The sequence below is a fragment of the Rattus rattus genome, chromosome 1 (assembly GCF_011064425.1).
Source record: "Rattus rattus isolate New Zealand chromosome 1, Rrattus_CSIRO_v1, whole genome shotgun sequence".
Taxonomy (NCBI): domain Eukaryota; kingdom Metazoa; phylum Chordata; class Mammalia; order Rodentia; family Muridae; genus Rattus; species Rattus rattus.
The window spans coordinates 47,631,953-47,652,718 of record NC_046154.1 but is presented as its reverse complement, the minus strand read 5'-3'; the positions used below and the strand labels follow the sequence as shown (position 1 = coordinate 47,652,718).

The 20,766-nt window shown below is 45.1% G+C and overlaps 1 protein-coding gene across 1 annotated transcript in view; it reads right to left on the bottom strand.

Moving 5' to 3' along the window:
• Tceanc2 (transcription elongation factor A N-terminal and central domain containing 2) overlaps window positions 1–20,380 on the bottom strand; it is a 37,313-nt gene extending 16,933 nt beyond the window's left edge. Inside the window, exons 1-2 of the mRNA XM_032900979.1 lie at window positions 20,222–20,380; window positions 9,223–9,364 (exon numbers count right to left, since the gene is read on the bottom strand). Of these exons, the coding sequence (XP_032756870.1) occupies window positions 9,223–9,364; window positions 20,222–20,320 (241 nt within the window). The 5' untranslated portion in view covers window positions 20,321–20,380. The remainder of the gene's footprint in view (window positions 1–9,222; window positions 9,365–20,221) is intronic.
• Between the last annotated feature and the right edge of the window lie 386 nt (window positions 20,381–20,766).

Below are 20,766 nucleotides of genomic sequence, written 5' to 3'. Positions count from 1 at the left end.
GGTGCAGCCAAATGTTTCCCATTGTTCATGCACTGAAGGCCGGCTCTCCAGCTGTGGCCTGCTGGGAAACGGTGGAAACTTTAGAGAGAGGGACTAATTGGAAGATCATGATGATGCACCTTTGAAGGGAATATGTTCCTCCTTGTCTCTGCTTTCTCACCGAGTGAGAGGAGCAGCACGAGGTGAGGAGACAGAACACAGCCTCCATCATGTTCTCTGCTTCACCATGGCTGCGGACCAATGGAGTCAAGTGAACATGACTGATACCCTGACCCTGGTCAACACCGATCTCTTCTCCTTTGAACTGGTATTCTTAGGTGTTGTCATGGCAACAGAGAGCTGACCAACACAGAATCTAACTTAACTCCGGCAAGCCCAGGACAACCTGTAGAAGATGCAACAAGTCCCTGTCTTACAGGTTAGGAGCCTGAGCTGCTGAGGGCTAAGTAACGTAGGAAGCAGAGTGGAGAGCAGGGCTGGTGGGCAAGGGCGTACGTAAGCAGCCCAGCGTCTACTCTATCACCTCTGGTGATCAAACAGTCCTACCTTCTCTGATTTCAATGAAAAGAAGAATGAGGTTCCATGACCTTTCCCCAAGGTTACAAGTTGGTCAGTAGCTACATCAAGGAAGTTAATGATCTGCAAAAAGTCATTATTTGCTCCATGAAGTTTATATTTTAAAGTAAACAGTGTCACTGCTGGTCTTATGACCTGGGTCAGGTCCCCTGGGTTTAAGGTTAAGGGTTTCTGCATCCTAACACATTGTTAAGACAAACTCCCCACAGGAAGCAGCGCTTTGCTCATTTAACAAACATTACTAAGTACCAAGTGTATCACAGGCCCAGGCTGGGCACTGGCCAGAATGCTGAGCGAGACAGAGCCCTGAACTAAGGGTCCCCAGGTGGGACTAAGACACTGGCTCATACTATTTATGGGCCCTAGAAGATTACTAAAGAGGGTCTCCAAAGACCCCAAAGAACAAATAAGTCAAGTCAACTAACCAGGGAACACCACAAAAGAGGCAGTGTTTCCCCCGAGTCTTGATAATTACAGGAGATAAGACTAGTGTAAGAAAGTAACAAGAATACAGAAGCCTGAAACTGTGAGCGTGAGTAAGGATGACGGTAACGAAGTGATGCCCAAGAGGCGCCCGCATCGCCTCTGTGACTGCAGCATCGCCTCTGTGTCACATGAGCCCCTCGAACTGGGAGAAGCTGTCTGTGTGGAAGAGGCAGAAGGATGGTCAGAGCGACCCTGGACGTGAGGAGAGTTCTAAGTCACTCATTTGAAGATGAAGAAAGGGGACTGCAAGCTAAGGAGCACAGGTAGCTTTATAAGGAGCCTTCAGAAGGCGTCTGACCCTGCCAACACCTTCCCTTCAGCTTTGCAGACTCTCAGGTGTCGGAAGTGGAGGACACAGTAAAGAACATCTTGGTACGGTTGCTCATCATCTGGCTGTCTGACTTGGAGCAAGTTACTTTAAACCTTCAAGGCTTCAATTTTCCCATTTTCAAAATGGAGAAAATAATTATAATGACTTCACAGGACTGTTACATGGGTCAAAAGGGTCATGGATGTGACAGCACTTTATAAATATGAGTAGCTATTTATTGCAGTTAACCAATCGTGAGTTAAAGTAGCCAGGCATCTCTGAAATCAGGTCACTAGAGCAGACAGAGCCCTTTCCCTGGACTCTCACGTGCAGAACTGCAGGTGGGCATGCCTGCTTGCCTGCCTTCATCCTCATCTTCGGTTTGCTCGGTGCCCCTTGCCCACTGGTTCTACGACAAAGGAATCTTCTCGCAGAGGCCTTTTCATAGCTGGCCCTCAGCTGCCCTGATCACTTCAGAGTCACTCATTTCCAATGTCCCTGGCCCACATGGCCTTCTGCCCTGCTTTCCCCTGCTCCAACAGTCTCTTAGCCTCTCCACAGCTGCCCTTCTTTCTACTATGAATTTCCTCCAGGTCCAAGACTTTGGCCTTTAGTCCTTCCTTTAACTCAGAGAATTCATTCACTTTTGTGATTCTAAACAGATGTTTCCTAGAAACTTACTTCCAAATACCCATTTGTAGTCTAACAGTCTCTGAGATGGGCATTTCCATTAAGAGATTTCAAAATGCAGGCTGGGTGTGGTGCGCCCCATGCCTTTAATTTCAGCATTTGGGAGGCAGAGGCAGGTGGATTTGAGGCCAGCCTTGGTCTACAAAGTGTGTTACGGGACTCCAGTGCTGTTATACATAGAAACCCTGTCTCAAAAAGCCAAAATGATAAACTCTTACCCATTAAATGATCAAAGAACACAATTTATGAGACTGAGAGAGAGAGAGAGAGAGAGAAGAAGAAGAAGAAGAAGAAGAAGAAGAAGAAGAAGAAGAACAACAACAACAACAACAACAACAACAACAACAACAACAAGAAAGGCAAAAGGACATACGGCTGACCAGCCTATAACAAACATGAATTCTACTTAGTAAATGAAAATAAGAATCTATTTCTCTATCTATTTTTTTTGGCCAGTTGGATTACTGAGAGTTTAAGGAAAACGCAGGCATGCTAATGAGGACAACTTCCTAGGATCTAAGATTCCCAAACAGATAGAGCCAGGAGGCGCACAGGGCAGTCTAGGTGAAGGCCTTGGGGGGCTGGAGCCGTGCACATGGCTAAGTGTGGGAGAGTGGTGGCTAGAGGCTGAGCTGCCCTTCCTGAAGAAGCATCTTTAATGGGGAGAGCAAGAAACAGGGATGGAAGGCAGGCAGAGCCATTGTGAACCCGCCCAGTCCTGCCCTTCCCTGCTCTTGGACAAGCACAGTCTGCACTCCTGTTCTGTAGCAGTGAAGTGGGAGGCAGTACATACAGCAGCATGGTCCTGTTGGCATGGAGTCACCGCTCAGCAAATAGGAAATAAAGAGGCAAATCATTAAATAAGTAATTACAATCTGAGATAAGAGCCGGGAGGAAGACCGGTTAAAAATACAGACGTAGCAGCCAGTTCAGTGTCACTTATGCCAAGAGAAAGGAAATAATCAACGGTTTCAAATCACAGGTCTGGGAAGATGAGAACCGAGACAAGACACTGGATTTGGACAGAACAAAATCACTGTGTCCTGAGAGGACTGAGTGTGGGAGAAGCCCGCTGGGACAGAGAGGCCAGAGAAGGGCGCTGTGCGCAGCCAACACTTAGAGAAACAGGTGTCTGGGAAAGGGGACAAGGACAGCTAACGGAGAAGAGGAGTAAGGAGAGCCGGTAAGGACACAGCTCTGGTGACAGAGGAGACGCACTGGGCCACACCCACTTCCACAGTTGGTCCTTGTGAAGTCCACCTAAGGGCTGCCTGCGGCGCTGTTTCTCGGCTCCATTCTCAGTCCAGGCTTGCATCACGTCTCGTCGTGACCAGAGCTATACTCTGCACCCTCTCTCACACCCATTATGCGTTTGTTCACTGCCAGCCTTTCCCATGAGCTATCACCATCTACCACCACACAGATGACTTCTGTTTCTTCTCTGTGCTTGGCTTCCTTTTGTTACTGTTTTGTTTTGTTTTGTTTTAGATACAAGGTCTCTGTATCCAGGAATTCACTGTGTAGTCCAGGATAGCCTCAAACCCAGGGCAATCCTTGTGCCTTAGGCACCTCAGCTCTAGGATTATAGATAGGCTCCACCATGCTCAGCTAGGGCAGAGATCTTTGTCAGTGTTGACCACAGGCGTCCACTTCAGTGCCTGGCACTCGGCAGGTACTGCAGTTTCATTGGCTGATGTAATAAAAATACTGTGGCAAGAGTAACTTAGGGAAGAAGGGTTCACTGCGTTGCCAATTCCAGGTTATGGTCCATTACTGCTGGGGAGTGAAGGAAGGAGCTTAAAGCCTCACAACCACAGTCAAGAGCAGAGAGAGCATAAAAGTTCAATCCTCACCTGCTTGCACCCAGCAAGCTCTCGTTCCCATCACGTGGTCCAGGGCCCCAAACCAGGCAATGGTGCCTCCCACAGTGGGTGGGGCCTTCCTCTACCAACTATCAGTTGGGACAATCTCCCAAAATTCCTCCAGGCTCTCTTCCCATGTGACTCTTGGTTAAGCTGACAGTTTAAAAGTAGCCAGCATATCAGGCACTGAGTACTCACTGAACAAATGCTGGGTGGTTGCCTATGTGGTCTCCCCTGCCCTGGTATCCATCACCTTTACCTTCTTTTAGCCACCAGAAGCTCCCGGCATGCATCCCATGGCTTAACCGCATTAAATGATTACGAGTGTGTCATTTAACCTTAGAGGTTGCTAATCAGATATTCTACGAAACACTTTCATGAATAACCCTGAGTTAAAACCAAAGCCCAGAACAAAGACGGACAAGCTTGCTTGTTTGTCTACTCACTTGGCAGTGCTAGGGATTGAACCTAGAGACTTGTGCACTACCATTGAACTACATTCCCAGCCCAGCTTTCCTTCTTATGAGATTCCTCTTACTTACCTTATTACATAAGAAATTATGATGAAAACCCCCAGTAGAGAGGAGACTACCTCCCTGCAGAAGTTCTGGGAATACACAGTAGCAGACACGACACTGAATACAGAGGTCAGACGCAGCTGACTGTCCAGCTGTCCCCTTTCCTTACAGGCAGACACACCTGGACCTGCTGCTGCCACCCTCCCCAGGCATCTGTGTTCTAGGGTGCTGTCTCAGGACTTCGGGCTTTCTTTTCTCATGCCTCAGCCTGAAATGAACAGGAGTTCATTCTGACCTACGGAAAGCACGTGTCTGTGCAAACCCTTCCTACTCTGTGGAGAGTGTCGTTGCACCCTCACGGGCTCCAGTGCACGCCCTGACTTGCATATTTTCAAAGGTCAATTATAAGTACACACTCACACGCTTCCTTTCTAAGCAAGAACTGAGGATCTTACAAACACAGACCAAGCATCATTGTCTGGCCTTCAGCATAAGGCATGGTATATTAAGGTCCTTTATGTGTCAAGTGAGTGAATGATTCCAGATTGAAGATAAAATACAGATCAAATGATCCAAGGCTCTTGCTGATCGTCACGCTGCTCATTAGTTAACACACAGACCTCGCCCTGTGAGCCTCCTCGATGCAATCTCCCCTCACTCGACTGGCTCCTTCTCATTAGCGTTCAACATTACGTTTCTCTCCTACCTTAAAACCCCATTCTCATCCATCTCCTTTCCCTTCCTTATCCTGTCACCCTTTAATAGCAAACTTCTCAAAAGCATTCTCTTTTCTGTACCCTTCCTTTGCTCCTCACGCTCCTGCCACCATCTTGCTTCTGAGATTGTCCCAAAACTACTAATGACTTTTTTTTTTAATAACCTATTCTGTTTTTAGATTAAGCTTATTTGGCACAGAGATAACCTCGGATATGGCTGATGGTGCTTCCCCGCAAACCCCAACTCTTTTCTTTCTTTCCAGTGACAACATTCTCTTCTGTTTCTCTGGCCAACTTTCTCAGAATGGTCCTATAAATCCCTTAAATAGTGGAGTGCATCAGGGTTGTGGGCTTGGCTCCTTGTTTTCCTTTAGTCTTCCTGCAGAGGCTTATCTAGTTCTGTCCTCAGTTCCTAGCTGTATGTTGATAGTAAGTAACTCCTGCTGAAATGGTTACCATCTTTCTTTAGTTTGGGCTTTATCTATCCAATACCGTTTTTTGTTTTGTTCGTTTGGTCTTTCGAGACAGGGTTTCTCTGTGTAGCCCCACTGCTGCCCTTGACTCAGAGATGTCCTCGCCTTTGCCTCCTGACTGCTGGGATTAAAGGCTGCGTCCAACATCTGTTTGGACACTTCCTCTGGAATGTTCTATGGTTCTAGAGAAAATAGGAAAGATGAAAACAGAAACTGGCTTTGGAATAAAGAGCTCATGAATGAGTTAGAGTCAGCAGAAGAAAGAATTAGTAATTTGGAAGACATGTATCTGAAGAAATTATCTAGAATTCTGAGAGACATAAAGGGATAAAGAATATGGCATAGGGGTTGGGGATTTAGCTCAGTGCTAGGCAAGCGCAAGGCCCTGGGTTCAGTCCCCAGCCCCGAAAAAAAAAAAAAAAAAAAAAAAAAGAATATGGCATAAACATATGAAGAACAGGTCTAACACAGTCTACCTGTAGACTCTCAGGAGGGACTATAGGAAATAAAAGCACATTTGAGAGAGAATGGTTAGAAGCCAGGTATGGCGGCTCATGCCTGTAACCCTAGCACTTGAGAGCCTGAGATAAGACAATCACAAATTTGAGGCTGGCTGAGGTACATAGTGAGTTTCAGGCCAACCCAGGCTACGCACACACACACAAAAAAAACAACAACCAAAGAAACAAATCGTGACTTCTGTATCAGTTGCTGTTTCACTTTCTTGTCCATTTTGGGATCTCTGGCCCTGGGGACTTCAGCTGCTGTAAGGGCCGCCATGAGGACGGCCGAGGAACTAAGGGCCTTCTCTGAGCAAGCCTTTAAAATGTGCATCTAGGAAGCCCTTGGATGCCTGAAGCTCTAAGCAACAGCCCAATAACAAGCTCTTAAAAGACAGGGAGGGCTGGTGCACACCTCTGCACAGTACTCAGGAGATGGTGAGAAGAGAATCAGGAGCTCACGGTCATTGTAGACAGGCTGACTGGAAGAGCGCCTACCTAATCAAACCAAACCAAACCAAACCAAACCAAACCAAACCAAACCAAACCAAACCTGCTCTGAGCCAGAGCCACTCCCACAAGCTGGCCCCTGGATTGCTGATCGGCAGAGGAACTATGAGAAACAATTTCTTTCTTTTTTTTTTTTTTCGGAGCTGGGGACCGAACCCAGGGCCTTGCGCTTGCTAGGCAAGCGCTCTTCCACTGAGCTAAATCCCCAACCCCAACAATGCTTTCTTAAGCAGCGGATTTTAGGGAAATTTTATATAGTAATAGACAACTAATCCATTGCCAGAACCAACCAGTTTTGAATTGCTTACAAAAAGCCTTCTCCATCTGGTCCAGACTGTCTCTCGGCTGCCTTTCTTGCCACACTCTCTGGCATATTACGTTTTAAATACACCTAACAACTCGGGGCTTTTGGAACGGGACTGTGTTCTCTCTCCCATCTCCACCCTCACGCAGCTCCCACGATGCATCTCTGCCTGACACATCCCTCAACACTTTCTTTCCTACTTCCATACACTTGGCTAACCGCGCCCCATCCTCAGAGCACTGTACTAAGCTACAGAACAAAGTCTTATTAAACTGCCTATATCTCCATCAGACCTAAAGCTCCAAAAAGAAGGGAGCAATTGCTGTCTCCGTTATCCCCCGTAGCTCCCAGCACACAGAGGACACTCTGTGATATCTGGTGCTTACATCCCTCGAGGTAGGGAGGCAGGAAGGCTAAAAGTTGAAGCATAAACATTCTCAGGAAATGATCCAAGTAAGATTTTCATCTGATATAACTGTAGAGGAACCACGAACCCTCTGCATCCCATGCGATTTCAAGTTTAAGGAAGGCTCGGGTAAGGTCAGAGTTCAACAGCTGGATGGGTTCCAATTCCTGCTAAGTCAAACCTCATGGTAGTTCTATTCCGGCCCCTGGCTGTAATCTCTGGATACCTGACACACCCATTCTTGAAAATACTCACTACACTCAGCGGTCAAACAGAAATGGTTTTTAAAATTATCACCCGCTGCATCTTTAAGACAGTCTTAGCTTATCATGTTGAGATTTAGGATCTGATCACGTATGGTATCTGTGGTATGTGTCTAAACAGGATCACATACACACATACATGCATCAATAAACAGGTCCTAAAATATTAAACACTAGTACCCTCTACTGGTGGAAAGCCCTTACAGGCTCATGTGAATGGTCGTACTGCCCTCTAGTGACCACAACCTATAAAGACAGCAAACCCGGCAGCAGATGGGAGCATCTCCTTGGCTATAATGATAGGGTTTTATATTCTTTAAGCATCTAATTTCCTCAGATTCTGGTTTATATTACAGGGGTGCAACTCTAAGACTCTTGGGGGCTCCCTGGGGACTCCGTAAAGCTCTTCCCAGCTGTTAGTGACAGTGTGAGGCTGCTCTCTCCTGCTTCTCAGGAACAGGAGGTCAAGGGGAGGCAGAGGAGGCGATGGCAGCACTAGTGAGGGCAGAGGCAGCAGCTGTGCAGGCCCGCCCTGCGCTCCCCGGGGAGCCGAGAGCAGCTTGAGGAACACATGTTGTTCTTCCCGTGCATATTATCCACAGTTGTGTGCTGTGCTAAAACGGCAATTCAACTCAGTCCCTCACTCACCTCTGAAATATCTCCAAAGCCATAATAAGTGACACAGTGGCAAGTGTTGCTATCGTTTTGTTTTATAAACCAGGCTTCGCCAGTTACTGCCACTGATGACAGATTAAGCTGAATTTCTTTCAAGATTTAACTGAATCACCACCTCCTCTATGGAGCCTTCCCAAAGTCCCCAGACTGCAGCGACTGCTCTGTCCTTTCTGATCGCATACAGACGCTCCAGATTGAGAGGACAGTGTCGGATGTGCTCATTCATAGCTACGGTAGAGTACTGCTCCTGTCCGTCTACACCGTCACCTCTCTACCAAACCCTCAGATCCTCAAGGTCACGTCTTAATCAGTTTGCACAGTCAGCATCAGGCACACTCAAAATGTCACCTGTATGTGCTCTATACGGTAAGCACAGATATCGGACACATGCTTTTAAAACTTTATATAATAACTGTTATTAGACGTTAGCACCTCTGATAACTCTAATGAAAAGGTGGAGGAGGTATAGCAAGGTGGCTCAGTGGGTAAGGGTGCTTGCCACTAAACCAGACACCTTAAGTTTGATCCCAGGACTCACATGTTGGAGGGAAAGAGCAAACATCCGCTAACCCATCCTCTGACCTCCATATGTACACTGCGGCAAACACACACCCAACCCCATTCCCAGCACAGTAAAATGAAGGCAAAAAATTTAAAAGATTTGAGGACTGTGCTTTGTGTGTTTTCATTTCATTTTTTTTAAAATTTTTACTATGTTACTATATTTTACTATATATTACTATTTTACTATGTATTACTATAGTTTACTATATATTACTATTTTTTACAATAAACTCCTAGCTTGAGGCTAGAAGTGTTCTACACAGCAGTCCCTCCAGTGACAGTGTGGAAAGCACCGATGGGTCAGGTAACTCATGGCGTACAGGAAGAAGGGAGACACCAGGAAGTACTTCCCAGAGCCCAGGACCATACCTATCCTTGTCGACCTCAACACCTCCCTGGAGGGTATCTTCTTCTTTAATTCTTGTAAGGCGGCAACCAGGTTTTCTTTGGTTTGCTCAGGAAGCTCCAGCACAGTTTTCCACCTTTTTATGTCTTCTATAACCACAACTCTCTGTGAAAAAGAAAAGTTATTTGGAAAACAGAACCCTTTTATTAGAAAGACTGCTGCCTCCACCTGAGCTAATGGCTCTCCTATTGACATATGAATTATTGATTATGACCTGAACCAAAGCAGTGTATCTGATGGCCCCAAATGATGGGTAATTGCTTAGAAGCAGGCCCTGCCTACTGCAGATCTGGAGAGTTGCATCTATTAGGAAAAGTGCAACTTTTAACTTCCCCATGCCGGGCACCACGGTGAAGTGCCGTGAGAGGTGAAGCAGGAGAGGAAATGAGAGCTACGGGTACTCAGGTGGACCAACCTCACAGCTCACTTAAGTGTCCTAATTTGCATGCACAGAGCAGAGAAGCCATAAAGCCATGTTTACTTCAACAATAAAAATCACACAAACAGTTCTCCCCCAACACAGGAGGAAACTCAATTTTTTTTTTTCTGAAAGAAAGAAAACTTCCTTTTTAAAAAACTTCAAACACATAGAAAGGCACGGAGAGCAACCCACTACTTAATGAGATTACTATTTTGCCATTCCCCGTAAAATAAAACATTATAAAACTTAAGTCCCTTGACGCTCTTTGCAAATTCACTTCCCTTCGTCCTTCCCAGAAGCTGCCTCCTTAAGGCTGCTTCTCATGCTTCCTGTAAACAGTAGGGGTTAGAGAAATGTGCGAGGAGATGGAAAAGCTTTCGTGATTTTTCTGTAATTTCCATATAGTTTAAACGAAGGACTTTTTAGTGAACAAAATTGGCAGACAAAAAGTAAAAGAGTAAAGTAGCTTTTAGAACTAAAAATTAGATATCTTAGAGCTGGGCACAGTGATACACCCCTTTAATCCCAGCACTCGGAAGCAGAGGCAGGCAGATCTCAGCCTGGTCTACAGAGCAAGTTCTAGGATATCCAGGGTTACAAAGAGAAACTCTGTCTCAAAAACCCGAAATAAACAAAAAGACAAATAAATATCCTATCGTGGTCATTCCTCACCACACTTGGCATGTGTACAGTTTTCCACATGAAATTCCAGTATAGCCATGTCATAAGGACAATCCCATCAAAACCTCATCTCCTTTCCTTGGGGGAAAACATGGAGTCTGCTTCTAGCCTAGAAGCCCAGGGTGAAAGGAGGGTCCATCTGCGCCCTGTCTCCCAGCTCCCAGCCTGCTTGCACTGGTTTTGCTTTCTAGGTTCAAAGCTAGGACAGCAAGGGAAAGATTTGCCGTCAGTCCAGTTTGGGTGTCTCTGAAGTGGCGGGCATTTAATTCCCTGACAGGATGACTTCTGCAGGTCCCTGGAGAGCTCTCTGCCGAGAACTCACCTGAAGCACCTACTGCATTGGTAATGATTCTTCTAGCGGTCCCAAGACACACACACACACACACACACACACACACACACACACACCACACACACACCACACACACACACACACACCACACACACACCACACACACACACCTCACCACACACACTCCACCTCACACAACCACACCCCACCGCACACACACACCGCACACACACACCGCACACACACACCGCACACACACACCGCACACACACACCACACACACACACACACACCACACACACACCACACACACACCACACACACACACACCACAGACACACCACACACATGCACACACACCACACACACACACGCACACACACACACACACACACCACACACACACACCACACACACACACACACACACACACCACACACAGCACACACACACACACACACACACACACACACACCACACACACACCACACACACACCCCACACACGCACGCAAGCACGCACACATACACCACACACACACACACACACACACACACACACACACACACACACACACACACACACACTGGGGAGGAGACCTACAGGAAGGGGAGCAAGATAGAGTAATGGAACACATGTGACAAGAGAACAGAAGATGGGCTGTTTTCTGGGAGGAAGAGGTCCAGTTAGGGCGGAAGGACAGTGGAAAGGGACTAAGGAAATATAATGAAATGTATAACAATGCCATGAAAAGAGTGGTGGGAAGGCTCAGGATACAGGTGCCGCCAAGTCTCAACACCTGAGCGTGATCCCTAGAACTTGGAACTGCAAGATGTGCTCTGACCTCCACACAACTGTAATAAATAAATATAAGAAATATAAAAGAGAAGAAAGTGTCACAGTGAAACCTATTGTTTTGTATGCTTTCTAAATACAAGATCAAAGCCTCCATTTTGAGGCAACCTAGTTCATAGACTTTCTCTGTAGGGACCCCAGCGTCCTTCTAAGGACCCTGTGAATCCAGCCATTTAAAGCCATTTAAAGCCAGGCTGTCCAGCTTTCTCTCCTATGATTGCCTGGAAAACCTTCCCAAGGCTAACAGCTCTCACTTCTCCCTCTGGCATTAGCCAGCAACTGTCTTTGCACTTTCCCAAGCACAGGTCTGGTGTAGGCGCTGACCAACCCCAGGAGCAGAGCTGAGTTCTCCAACTGAAGCCACCACGAAAGCCTCCCACTTTACACAGACGAGCGAATGCACTGTCTTTCTGTTAACTTCCATCTTCACGGCCTACGGCAGGTGGTGGGTTCAGGATTCCGAAACCAGTCTTTGTGTGCTGCGTGCACATGTTCCAGATTCTCACTTGGAAACGCCATTTTACATCCCCTCTGTTCTTGGAGACTCATCAAAACTGAGAGAAAAAAGCTCTTCCTATGTGCTATTGTAGTATAAACTAGTATTACTATTAAATGGTTAAAAAAAAAAAAAAGACAAAACTAAGCCACATAAGAAGCTATTTTCTACTGGAAGGTATAAATATCAAAATTTTCTCATTCGGTATATTTTACTGGTGTTTCCATAGTAATATTCATTGTTAGAGCTGACCACTACAATGGCAGCATTGAATTGTAATCCTACTATTGTATACACACGCCTTAGACTCTTGAAATCTATTTCCCTAAGAGGTGTTGGGAGTTCCTTCCCTGTGTGTTTATTGTTATAAATAGTGTCTCGGTGGACTCCTGACTTCCCCGTACACTATCTCCCCTGCTTACTTTTATCTCCTCTGTATCTCCCTGCTCTAAGTAGCGGGTGCTGTGCTGTTTTGCTCTCCCTCCCCTGCTCCAGTGGAATCTAAGGATCTGTTTTCCAATGTCCTTATTTGGTCATCTGTATTATTCGCTAGAGATATTCTTCCTTTACTTTTTATCTCCTTTCTTATCGTCTGCTAAACAAACTACATTTGTTTGTTTTGTTGTTTTTAGAGAGGTTCAGTGCATCTACATTGGCCTCGAGTCCTCCATCTTCCTGCCCTAACTTTTAGATTGTTGGGACTACTGGAGGCACCGCCACCCTCGGCTCTGGGTTTTCTTCATAGTTTTCCCTCACAGTTTAAAAAGTGATCGTTCTTTCACTTAAATATTGCCATTTTTAGAACACACATTCAAAGGAATCTGGGCTGATCTTACATCTGTCTTTCAAAAACTATTTTTTTTCATATTTCTTTTATTTCTGTGTGATATATTCTAAGTGATTTCCTTATTAATTAATTAAGCTTTCATGTCATCATTTCCTCTTTAGGCACTAATCTATCTACTTTTATTTAATCTGTTCAATATGTTTCTGCTTCAACAAACGTATTTTTCATTGGACAAATCATTTCTCCTTTCATTCTTAGTTCTATTCCTTTCCTTTTTAAATGTTTCCTTGGTGAACATGTCAAACATACTTGTGATTTCAGATTGTTTTCTGACCCCCATCTTTGGGGATAGAGAATTATACATCTACCCATTCACTCCCTGCCTTTGCAGCTTACTTTCTCGTAGGGTTCACTTGAACCATGAACTCTTCTCTACAGAGGACTGCTTTTCTTGGGAGTCTTGTATGCTCTAGGATGTGAAGTGTCTTAACGGGAAGCTCACATTTGCCTGTGTTTTTGGAGTTTCCTGGTTTTACATTAGACTTCATACTAACACTGCGGTTTATATGTGTGGTAAAAGGTATGTGGTTCTAATGTATTCCAGTCAACTCTTCTTTTATCTAAGACCCCAAGAAGATGGCAATCTTCTCACTATTTTCTTCAGCTGGCAGGGAATTTTTCTGCTCACTGTTCACAAACATGGTAGACTTCTTTTAGTTCCAAATTCCACTGAGAGCATGGTGTCAGCTTCATCTCCCCACAGATGAGGCTCTGAGCCCTGTCCCATACTGACATTAAAATGTAAGCATTACAGCCACTTACAACACTCCCCAAACAACTCCACTGTCCACTTAGAGCTCCAGGTTTCAATTTCCTGTCTCTTCCTAGCCCTTAGGATTTCTCTTTCTTGTAGCCCTGGCTGTCCTGGAACCCACTATGTAGACCAGACTGGCCTTGAACTCACAGAGATATCTGCCTACTTCTGACTCTCCAGTGCTGGGATTAAAGGTATGATACACCATGCCTGTTTTTAAAATTAAAGACTTTTAATCCAGCCCCTATACATGGTTGCAAACAGGTCAGGAATCCCAAATCAGATCGTTTTGACTTATGGAATAAGTAAGTCCAAACATTTTTTTTTTCCCTTCAAGACAGGGGTTCTCTATGTAACAGCCCTGGCTGTCCTGGAACTTGATCTATAGACTAGGCTGGCCTTGAACTCAGAGACCCACCTGCCTCTCCCTCTTGGATGTTGGAGAAGGCTTAAGTGTAAACTCTTACACTGGCTATAAAAGGCCTTCAGGACTTGCGATCCTGTCGGTCTCACTATATGCTCTAGATACTATCAGCAGCGGCCAATGCAGTGCTTCACACCCACCTGCGATGTTCTTCCTCTGCCTGACGGCCATCTGTCTTTCAGAGGCTCTCTGCAGCATCACCTTGTCTTTGAAACCTTCTGTAGCCTTTGACCGCATCCCTCTCCGTGTTCCATTTGCTGTTCCTGTGCTTCTGAATGCACTCCTGAACAAGACTACCTTTCCCACCAGACTACAACTTGAGAGTCCAAAAAACTTCTTTATCTCCCATCCTCAATGCAGAGAAGGTAAAACAAAGCAAAACTATTATGATAGTTTCAGGTCTGAAAAGTAAGGGCAGAAACCAGAGAGAGGAAAAAAGAATTCTACGGATATCAGAGAAATATTTCCCTGTAACTCTCTTTCACTTTTATGGAGGGCAGAGTATGGTCTCCTAGCCTTGAACTTGCTAGGCAGTTGAGGATGACCTTCAGGTTGCACTGTAAGAGTGATGGAGTTACAGGATTATAAGCATGCGTCACCCCCACTGTATCCGCATATCAGATCCTTACCAGCATCACTTAGAGCACAGACACAGAAATGGATGCAGACTATCACTGGGAGAGCTATTCTGAGTATTGAACAGTTATCACTGGAAAGATATGCTGTCTATCTGGTCTTACGCCTGGGGATGGCTGCAATGCCCAGGTTTGATCGCAGAAAATGGTAAGTCATAAGCGGTCATGTGCACACCATTCCACTGACTGGGCCAGGAGTCAGCACACTGGCTGGTCAGCCCTACAAGGGAAGGTTCATAAAGCATTAACACTTCAGAGTGTTTAAACTGAATGAACTGGCACATTCTCTATCTTTTAAAAATAGTAAAAAGTGTTCTTGGAACTAATAGAGGAAATCACTTGCTAAAGAGCAAGATGAGATTAACCAAATTAACCTTTACCATTTAAATGTGCGCGACATGAGTTCCACCAAGTATCTCTTTTATTGAATGAGATAAGACCATGGTGAAACTACTTGTAATATGCTGATAACAGAAGTAAAATGATCCTAAGATTTTTATGCCTCCCCAGCCCAGCTTAGTTGGCACTCAGAAACCTCTACTCTCTTTTTAGTTTTAGTGGGCAGACTATATGGACCCAGATTGCCCAGTGCAAATCCCAGCTCTGCCACTCAGTGCTGCCCTGGCCTTAGGCAAACCGCTTCACCTCTCTATGCCCTGGTTTTCTTTCTAATGATGTGTATGGATTTCGCCTGCATGCATGCCTATTCACCTTGTTTATGCATGGTGTATATGCCAGAGGCTAGAAGTGGGTGTGGGATATCCTGGAACTGGAGTTCTAGATAGTTGTGAGCTGTCCTGAGTGCTGGGGATAGAATCCTGATCCTCTAGAAGGGCAGCCAGTGTTCTTAACCACTGAGCCATGTCTCCAGCCCCTGGAATCTTCATCTGTAAATGATGAAACCATACCTTTCGCCGCTGTTACTACGACTGAAGAGCTAATATCTGCAAAGCATTAGCATAACATCTGGCCTATAAAAACAGGCTCAATAAACGCCATCATCATCATCACCATCACCATCATCATCATCACCACATACCCCCATCTTGAGCTTTAAACTTTTTTTTTTACATTTTTATTCATTTATTGTGTGCATGCCTAGGTCATAGGGCACATGTGCTGGTCAGAAAGTGCCTTTACCAGCTGAGCCATCTTGCTGGTGTCTTGGGGGAAAAAACAAACTAAACAACCCCAACCCCACCCCCCCAAACCTATGGATCTTCACGACACACCAGGCATAAAGCTCAGTCAGCCCCCAGCAAGCATCCGTTTGTGAGTTCTCTGTCAGCTCTGCAGACTGGGTGTTATTGGGAGTCATTCCTGACACTGATGGGAAAAACCAGGCTTCAGCTTCAGCAGATTCTCCCATTAAACCAGAATGCTAGTCAGCCACGGGCGGCATGCACCTCTGATTCCAACACAGCGTGGCCAGGCAGCGAGATCGCAAGTCAGCTCGGGCTACGTTGGGATGCTCTGTCTCTAGACAAATAAAAACTAGAGCTGGTGTGTGGGATTGTCAGGGAGCGAATCTAGCAAATTCTCTAAATCACACACGGGTAAACACAACTTGCTTTTAGAACGCTGCCACTGTACACTTAAAGAGGAGAGCACGGAGACACGCTGAAAGAGAATGGCAGACACCCATGGCTTTGTGTGCAGCCTCCCTTTACCTAGACAAGCCCTCCTTCCATCCTTTCAGGTACTTGTCACAGAGGCTTCTCTAACCCTGAAACAGTCATTTTTTGGAATGGGGTCTCATATAGCTCAGGCTAGCCTTGATTTCACTCAGCAGGCGAGAATGATCTTAAACTCCTCGATCTTCCTGCTTTTATCTTCCAAGTGTGGAGATTACTGGCATTTGTCACAACACCTGACTTGCTTTCTTCTTTATTTCTTATATGATAATTTTATAATAAATCACTTTTATAGTATTATCTTTAACGCCCTTATAGGAGGTCTGAGGCTTATATTTTTGAGCTCAGATTTCTCTTATGCTGGGCATAAAGTTGTTTATCAAGACTGTTACAAGGGTCTGGAGAGACAGCTCAGTGGTTCAGAGAACTGTCTGTTCCTCTGGAGGACCTGGGTTCAGTTTCCAGCACCCACAGGGCAGTTGACAATGGTCTGTAATTCCAGATCCCTGACGATCTGAGGCTGTCATCTGGCTTCCACAGGTACTGGATGCATACAGTGCACATATATTCACACAGGTAAAACAGTCATATATATTAAAAAATGAACAAAAGTTTAGAGAGAGAGAGAGAGAGAGAGAGAGAGAGAGAGAGGACTGAAGATGGGTCACCTCCCTTAAAGGAGGCAGAAAACATTTCAATGCTCAATTTTAAAAAATGCTTAATGACTCTTTAATATATATCGGGCACTAAAATATTCCAAGAGCACAGAGGTAAATATTTCAGAGTCCCTGTATGTAACTTATGAGCTAAGTTTCCAAGGAAACTAGTTCTTTTTTTTTTTTTTCTTTTTTTTCTTTTTTTTTTTCGGAGCTGGGGACCGAACCCAGGGTCTTGCGCTTGCTAGGCAAGCGCTCTACCACTGAGCTAAATCCCCAACCCCAAGGAAACTAGTTCTTGATTGAGTAGATAAATGAGAGATTATAAAAATAAAGATTTTTATAGGAAAAGGGACCAGCATCAGGTCAAAAGAAAGCCGTGACGGCTTAAGACACAGGAAAAAAGGGGGCGTGGCCAGAATGTCCTCACATAAATGGAAAGCCACAAGCATAAGTCATGCTGGAGCCAAACAGGAAAGACCTCCTGTGTCATGCCAAAACTTGTAGAGTTCTAGGTGACCTGGTTGTTTAGAAAGATATCCTACCTGTCAGGTCCTGTGCCAGGCAGTAGGCTTAAAACCAAGAGGGCACACATGTTCAAGAAGCTCAGAGTATGGCTATAGAGTGCCAGAAGCAGAGGACGCACACATGCGAAGGAGCAGTTTTGAAAAGGAGGAAGTAAGTGCAGCGAGAGGAGCATACTTAAGCTACACAAAGGACACAAAGACCAGCCTCCTCTGTCAGACTGGTTCTGTACCCAGGAGACTGACAGTAACACAAGTTATGGGAGTCAGTCCTCTCCTGCTCCCATGTGGTTCCCCAGATTGAACTAAAATCTTCAGGCTTAGCAGCAAGCACCTTTAAAGCTGCTGAGCCATCTTGCCTGCCTGGCTCCAGTGTATTCTTAATCACTATACTATACTGTTTCCAAGACAGTGGACTAAGGAAGAGCATTCCTAGCAAAAGGATTACAGGGGGCTGGTGATAGAGATACAGTTCACGGTAGAGCCCTTACTCAGCATTCAAGAGGCCTGGAGTTTGATTCCCAGTACTGTCCCCACTGCCAAAACTATCTTGGCAGGCCCTCTTCACTGCTCTCTAATACAGGTCTGGTAGCCTAGGAGGGAACCGAGGAAAAGAACACATCTAGGATCTAAGCCAAGTACTCAGAATACTGCCTTCCGCCCTCTCGGCCTTAGAAATCTAGACTAGAGAAGTACGTGTGTAAGTTACAGACACGGAGAGCCTTGGGATGGATATGGTCACCCTGGTTAAACACAGAAAACAGGGCAGAACTCTGGGGAGCACAAACATTAGGAATCTCATGGATAGAGAAGTCAACAAGGAAAACTAAAAATAAGCCAGAAACGCAGAAGATGCAATCAAAAGGATTCTCTGCAAGTTGTTCTCAGTACATCACAATTCATTCAGCATTCACATGACTGTCGCCTTGTAATTTTTTTCTTTGGTGTGGTGTGGAGACTGACTGGAGGGGCCTTCACACATGGCAAGCAGGCACTCTACCACTGAGCTACACCCTAATGTAGTTCTTTTCCTTTCTTGGACAGTCTTGCTATGCAACCCGTTATATTCTTGAATGTTCCATCAGAACACTCTAAGTGCAAGGCCTACCAGTGTGCGTTAGCACACTTAGCTTGGCCGATTATTTGTAAACAGTCCTAGCCTCTTCCTAACTAGTTGGGATCAAACTTAGTTCCATCGAGCAAACAGCACATTTAAGTCTCTGTGGTCCAGGGTGGCAATGTGGAACCATATGAGTCATGAAACCATGTGCTACAATTCTGGTCAAAGCACGACATATAAGATGCCATATCATCATTTACACTACACTAGGTTTGTCTAGAGCAGTGGCTCTCAACCTTTCTAATCCTTCAATACAGTTCCTCATGTTGTGCTGACCTCCAACCATAACGTTATTTTCACTGCTACTTCATTACTGTAATTTTGCTACTGGTATGATTCTAATGTAAATATCTGTGTTTTCCCAATAAGGCAACCCCTGGGAAACCTTAATATTCTTACTAGAAACCTTAATATTCTTGAGGAAAGTTTTGGGGACAGGGAGATGACGGCTCAGAGGTGGTTGAGAGCGGGCACTGCTGTCGGCATTCTGAGTCTTATGGGTCGATTGGAGAAAGAGAGACACTACAGGACATATCAAGGCCTTGCTGGCAAGAGGGAGATCCAGCCTCTGTGAACTGAATCTCGAAAAGCCATGCAAAAGCAAAAACAACAGTTGTCCTTTAGGTGACACAAGCTCCTCACACCAAAGTCCCTGATGTAGTCTATGTGTTTTGTGAAGGGAAACATCACACCCCAGCAACTTTAGCCTTTATTGTGTTTGCAGTGCCCAATAATGCAGAACGTTCCAAGTGTGCCAGGAGTGTCTTGTGACCAAAGTCATGCAAAGGCTGTACAGCTCTTTCAGAAAAACAACTCCATAGATAACAGAAAACAATCACTGTTTTCTACAATGATTTCCCCAAGGTCCAAGTACTTCTAGAACACAGCGATTCATTCCGATGTTTATCCTACATAGAGTGAACAACAGCTATTTCATCCTAACGTTTATCCTAGATATAATGACTCTGCTAGAATGCCTGCCATACATTGCTCTCGCAGAGGACCCTAGTTCAGTCTCCAGCACCTGAACTTTCCACTTTAGGTAGTGCACAATCACTATAACATCAGCTCCCGAGAGATCCAAAGCCTCTAGTGAACATATTCACACACAGGCACAGACACATACAATAAGAATAAATCTTAGCCAGGAGTGGTAGCACAAGCCTTTAATCCCAGCACTAGAGGTTCAGGCAGGAGGATCTCTGAGTTCTAGGTCAATTTGGTCTACAGAGTGAGTTCCCCGACAGCCACGGCTACACAGTGAAACCCTGTCTCGAAAACACACACACACACACACACACACACACACACACACACACACACACATATACATATACATATACATATATATATATATATATATATATATCTCACAAAACTTTTTAATCAAGGTGGGTGGTGATCCTATCAGCTAGCAACCATACCCGAAAGCCAGAATAATTGGATTAATTCAGGATAGCAGAGGTACAGGAATTGATAAGTCTGTACGGGATGTGTGAGAAAGAAAAAATGGTCCCTGAGGAGGGCTTAACAAGAACCCATGATTCCCTACAATGAAACCCATTCCCTGTCTCTTTATGGCAGTCCTTGGCACATTTTCTCTCATCCCACATTCCTTCTCACCTTCAAAGACTCAATCGTGGCTTGCTTGTAAACCTTTTCTTTGAGTTTTTTCTTCGGGCTATTCTGAATCCTAGGCGTTCGAATGACAAATTTATCCATTGCTGGGGCCTCCGATTATCTTCAGGGGCTTGAGGTGTATTCTATTCAAGAAACAGGGTGAAACTTCATTAGATTGACATGTGTACTCCCAGAAGTGACACGACTAGATTTTCTAAACACTCCTGAACTATGGAGGCTTTTGGATGGTATTTACAGGAAATACGATTCCTTCTCAAAAGAGGAAATTTCTTCTGAAAAACTGAAACTGTAGTTAAGTCTACTTCCTGGGTTAGATTCCTAGCTTCCAGAAGGGCATGCTCTAGAAGGAATAGGATTCTAATACCCAGGGTAATGGGGTGACTTCTGAAGTCCTTTTCCAGTTTAGGTTGAGTTGTGTTAGGGTTCCACTGGGCTCAGTGAATCCCTCTTTACAAGCACTCCGCGGTAGCCTCAATCCTCTAAGAGAATTACTCTAAGACCCACAACAACCATCTCCAGACACCAGC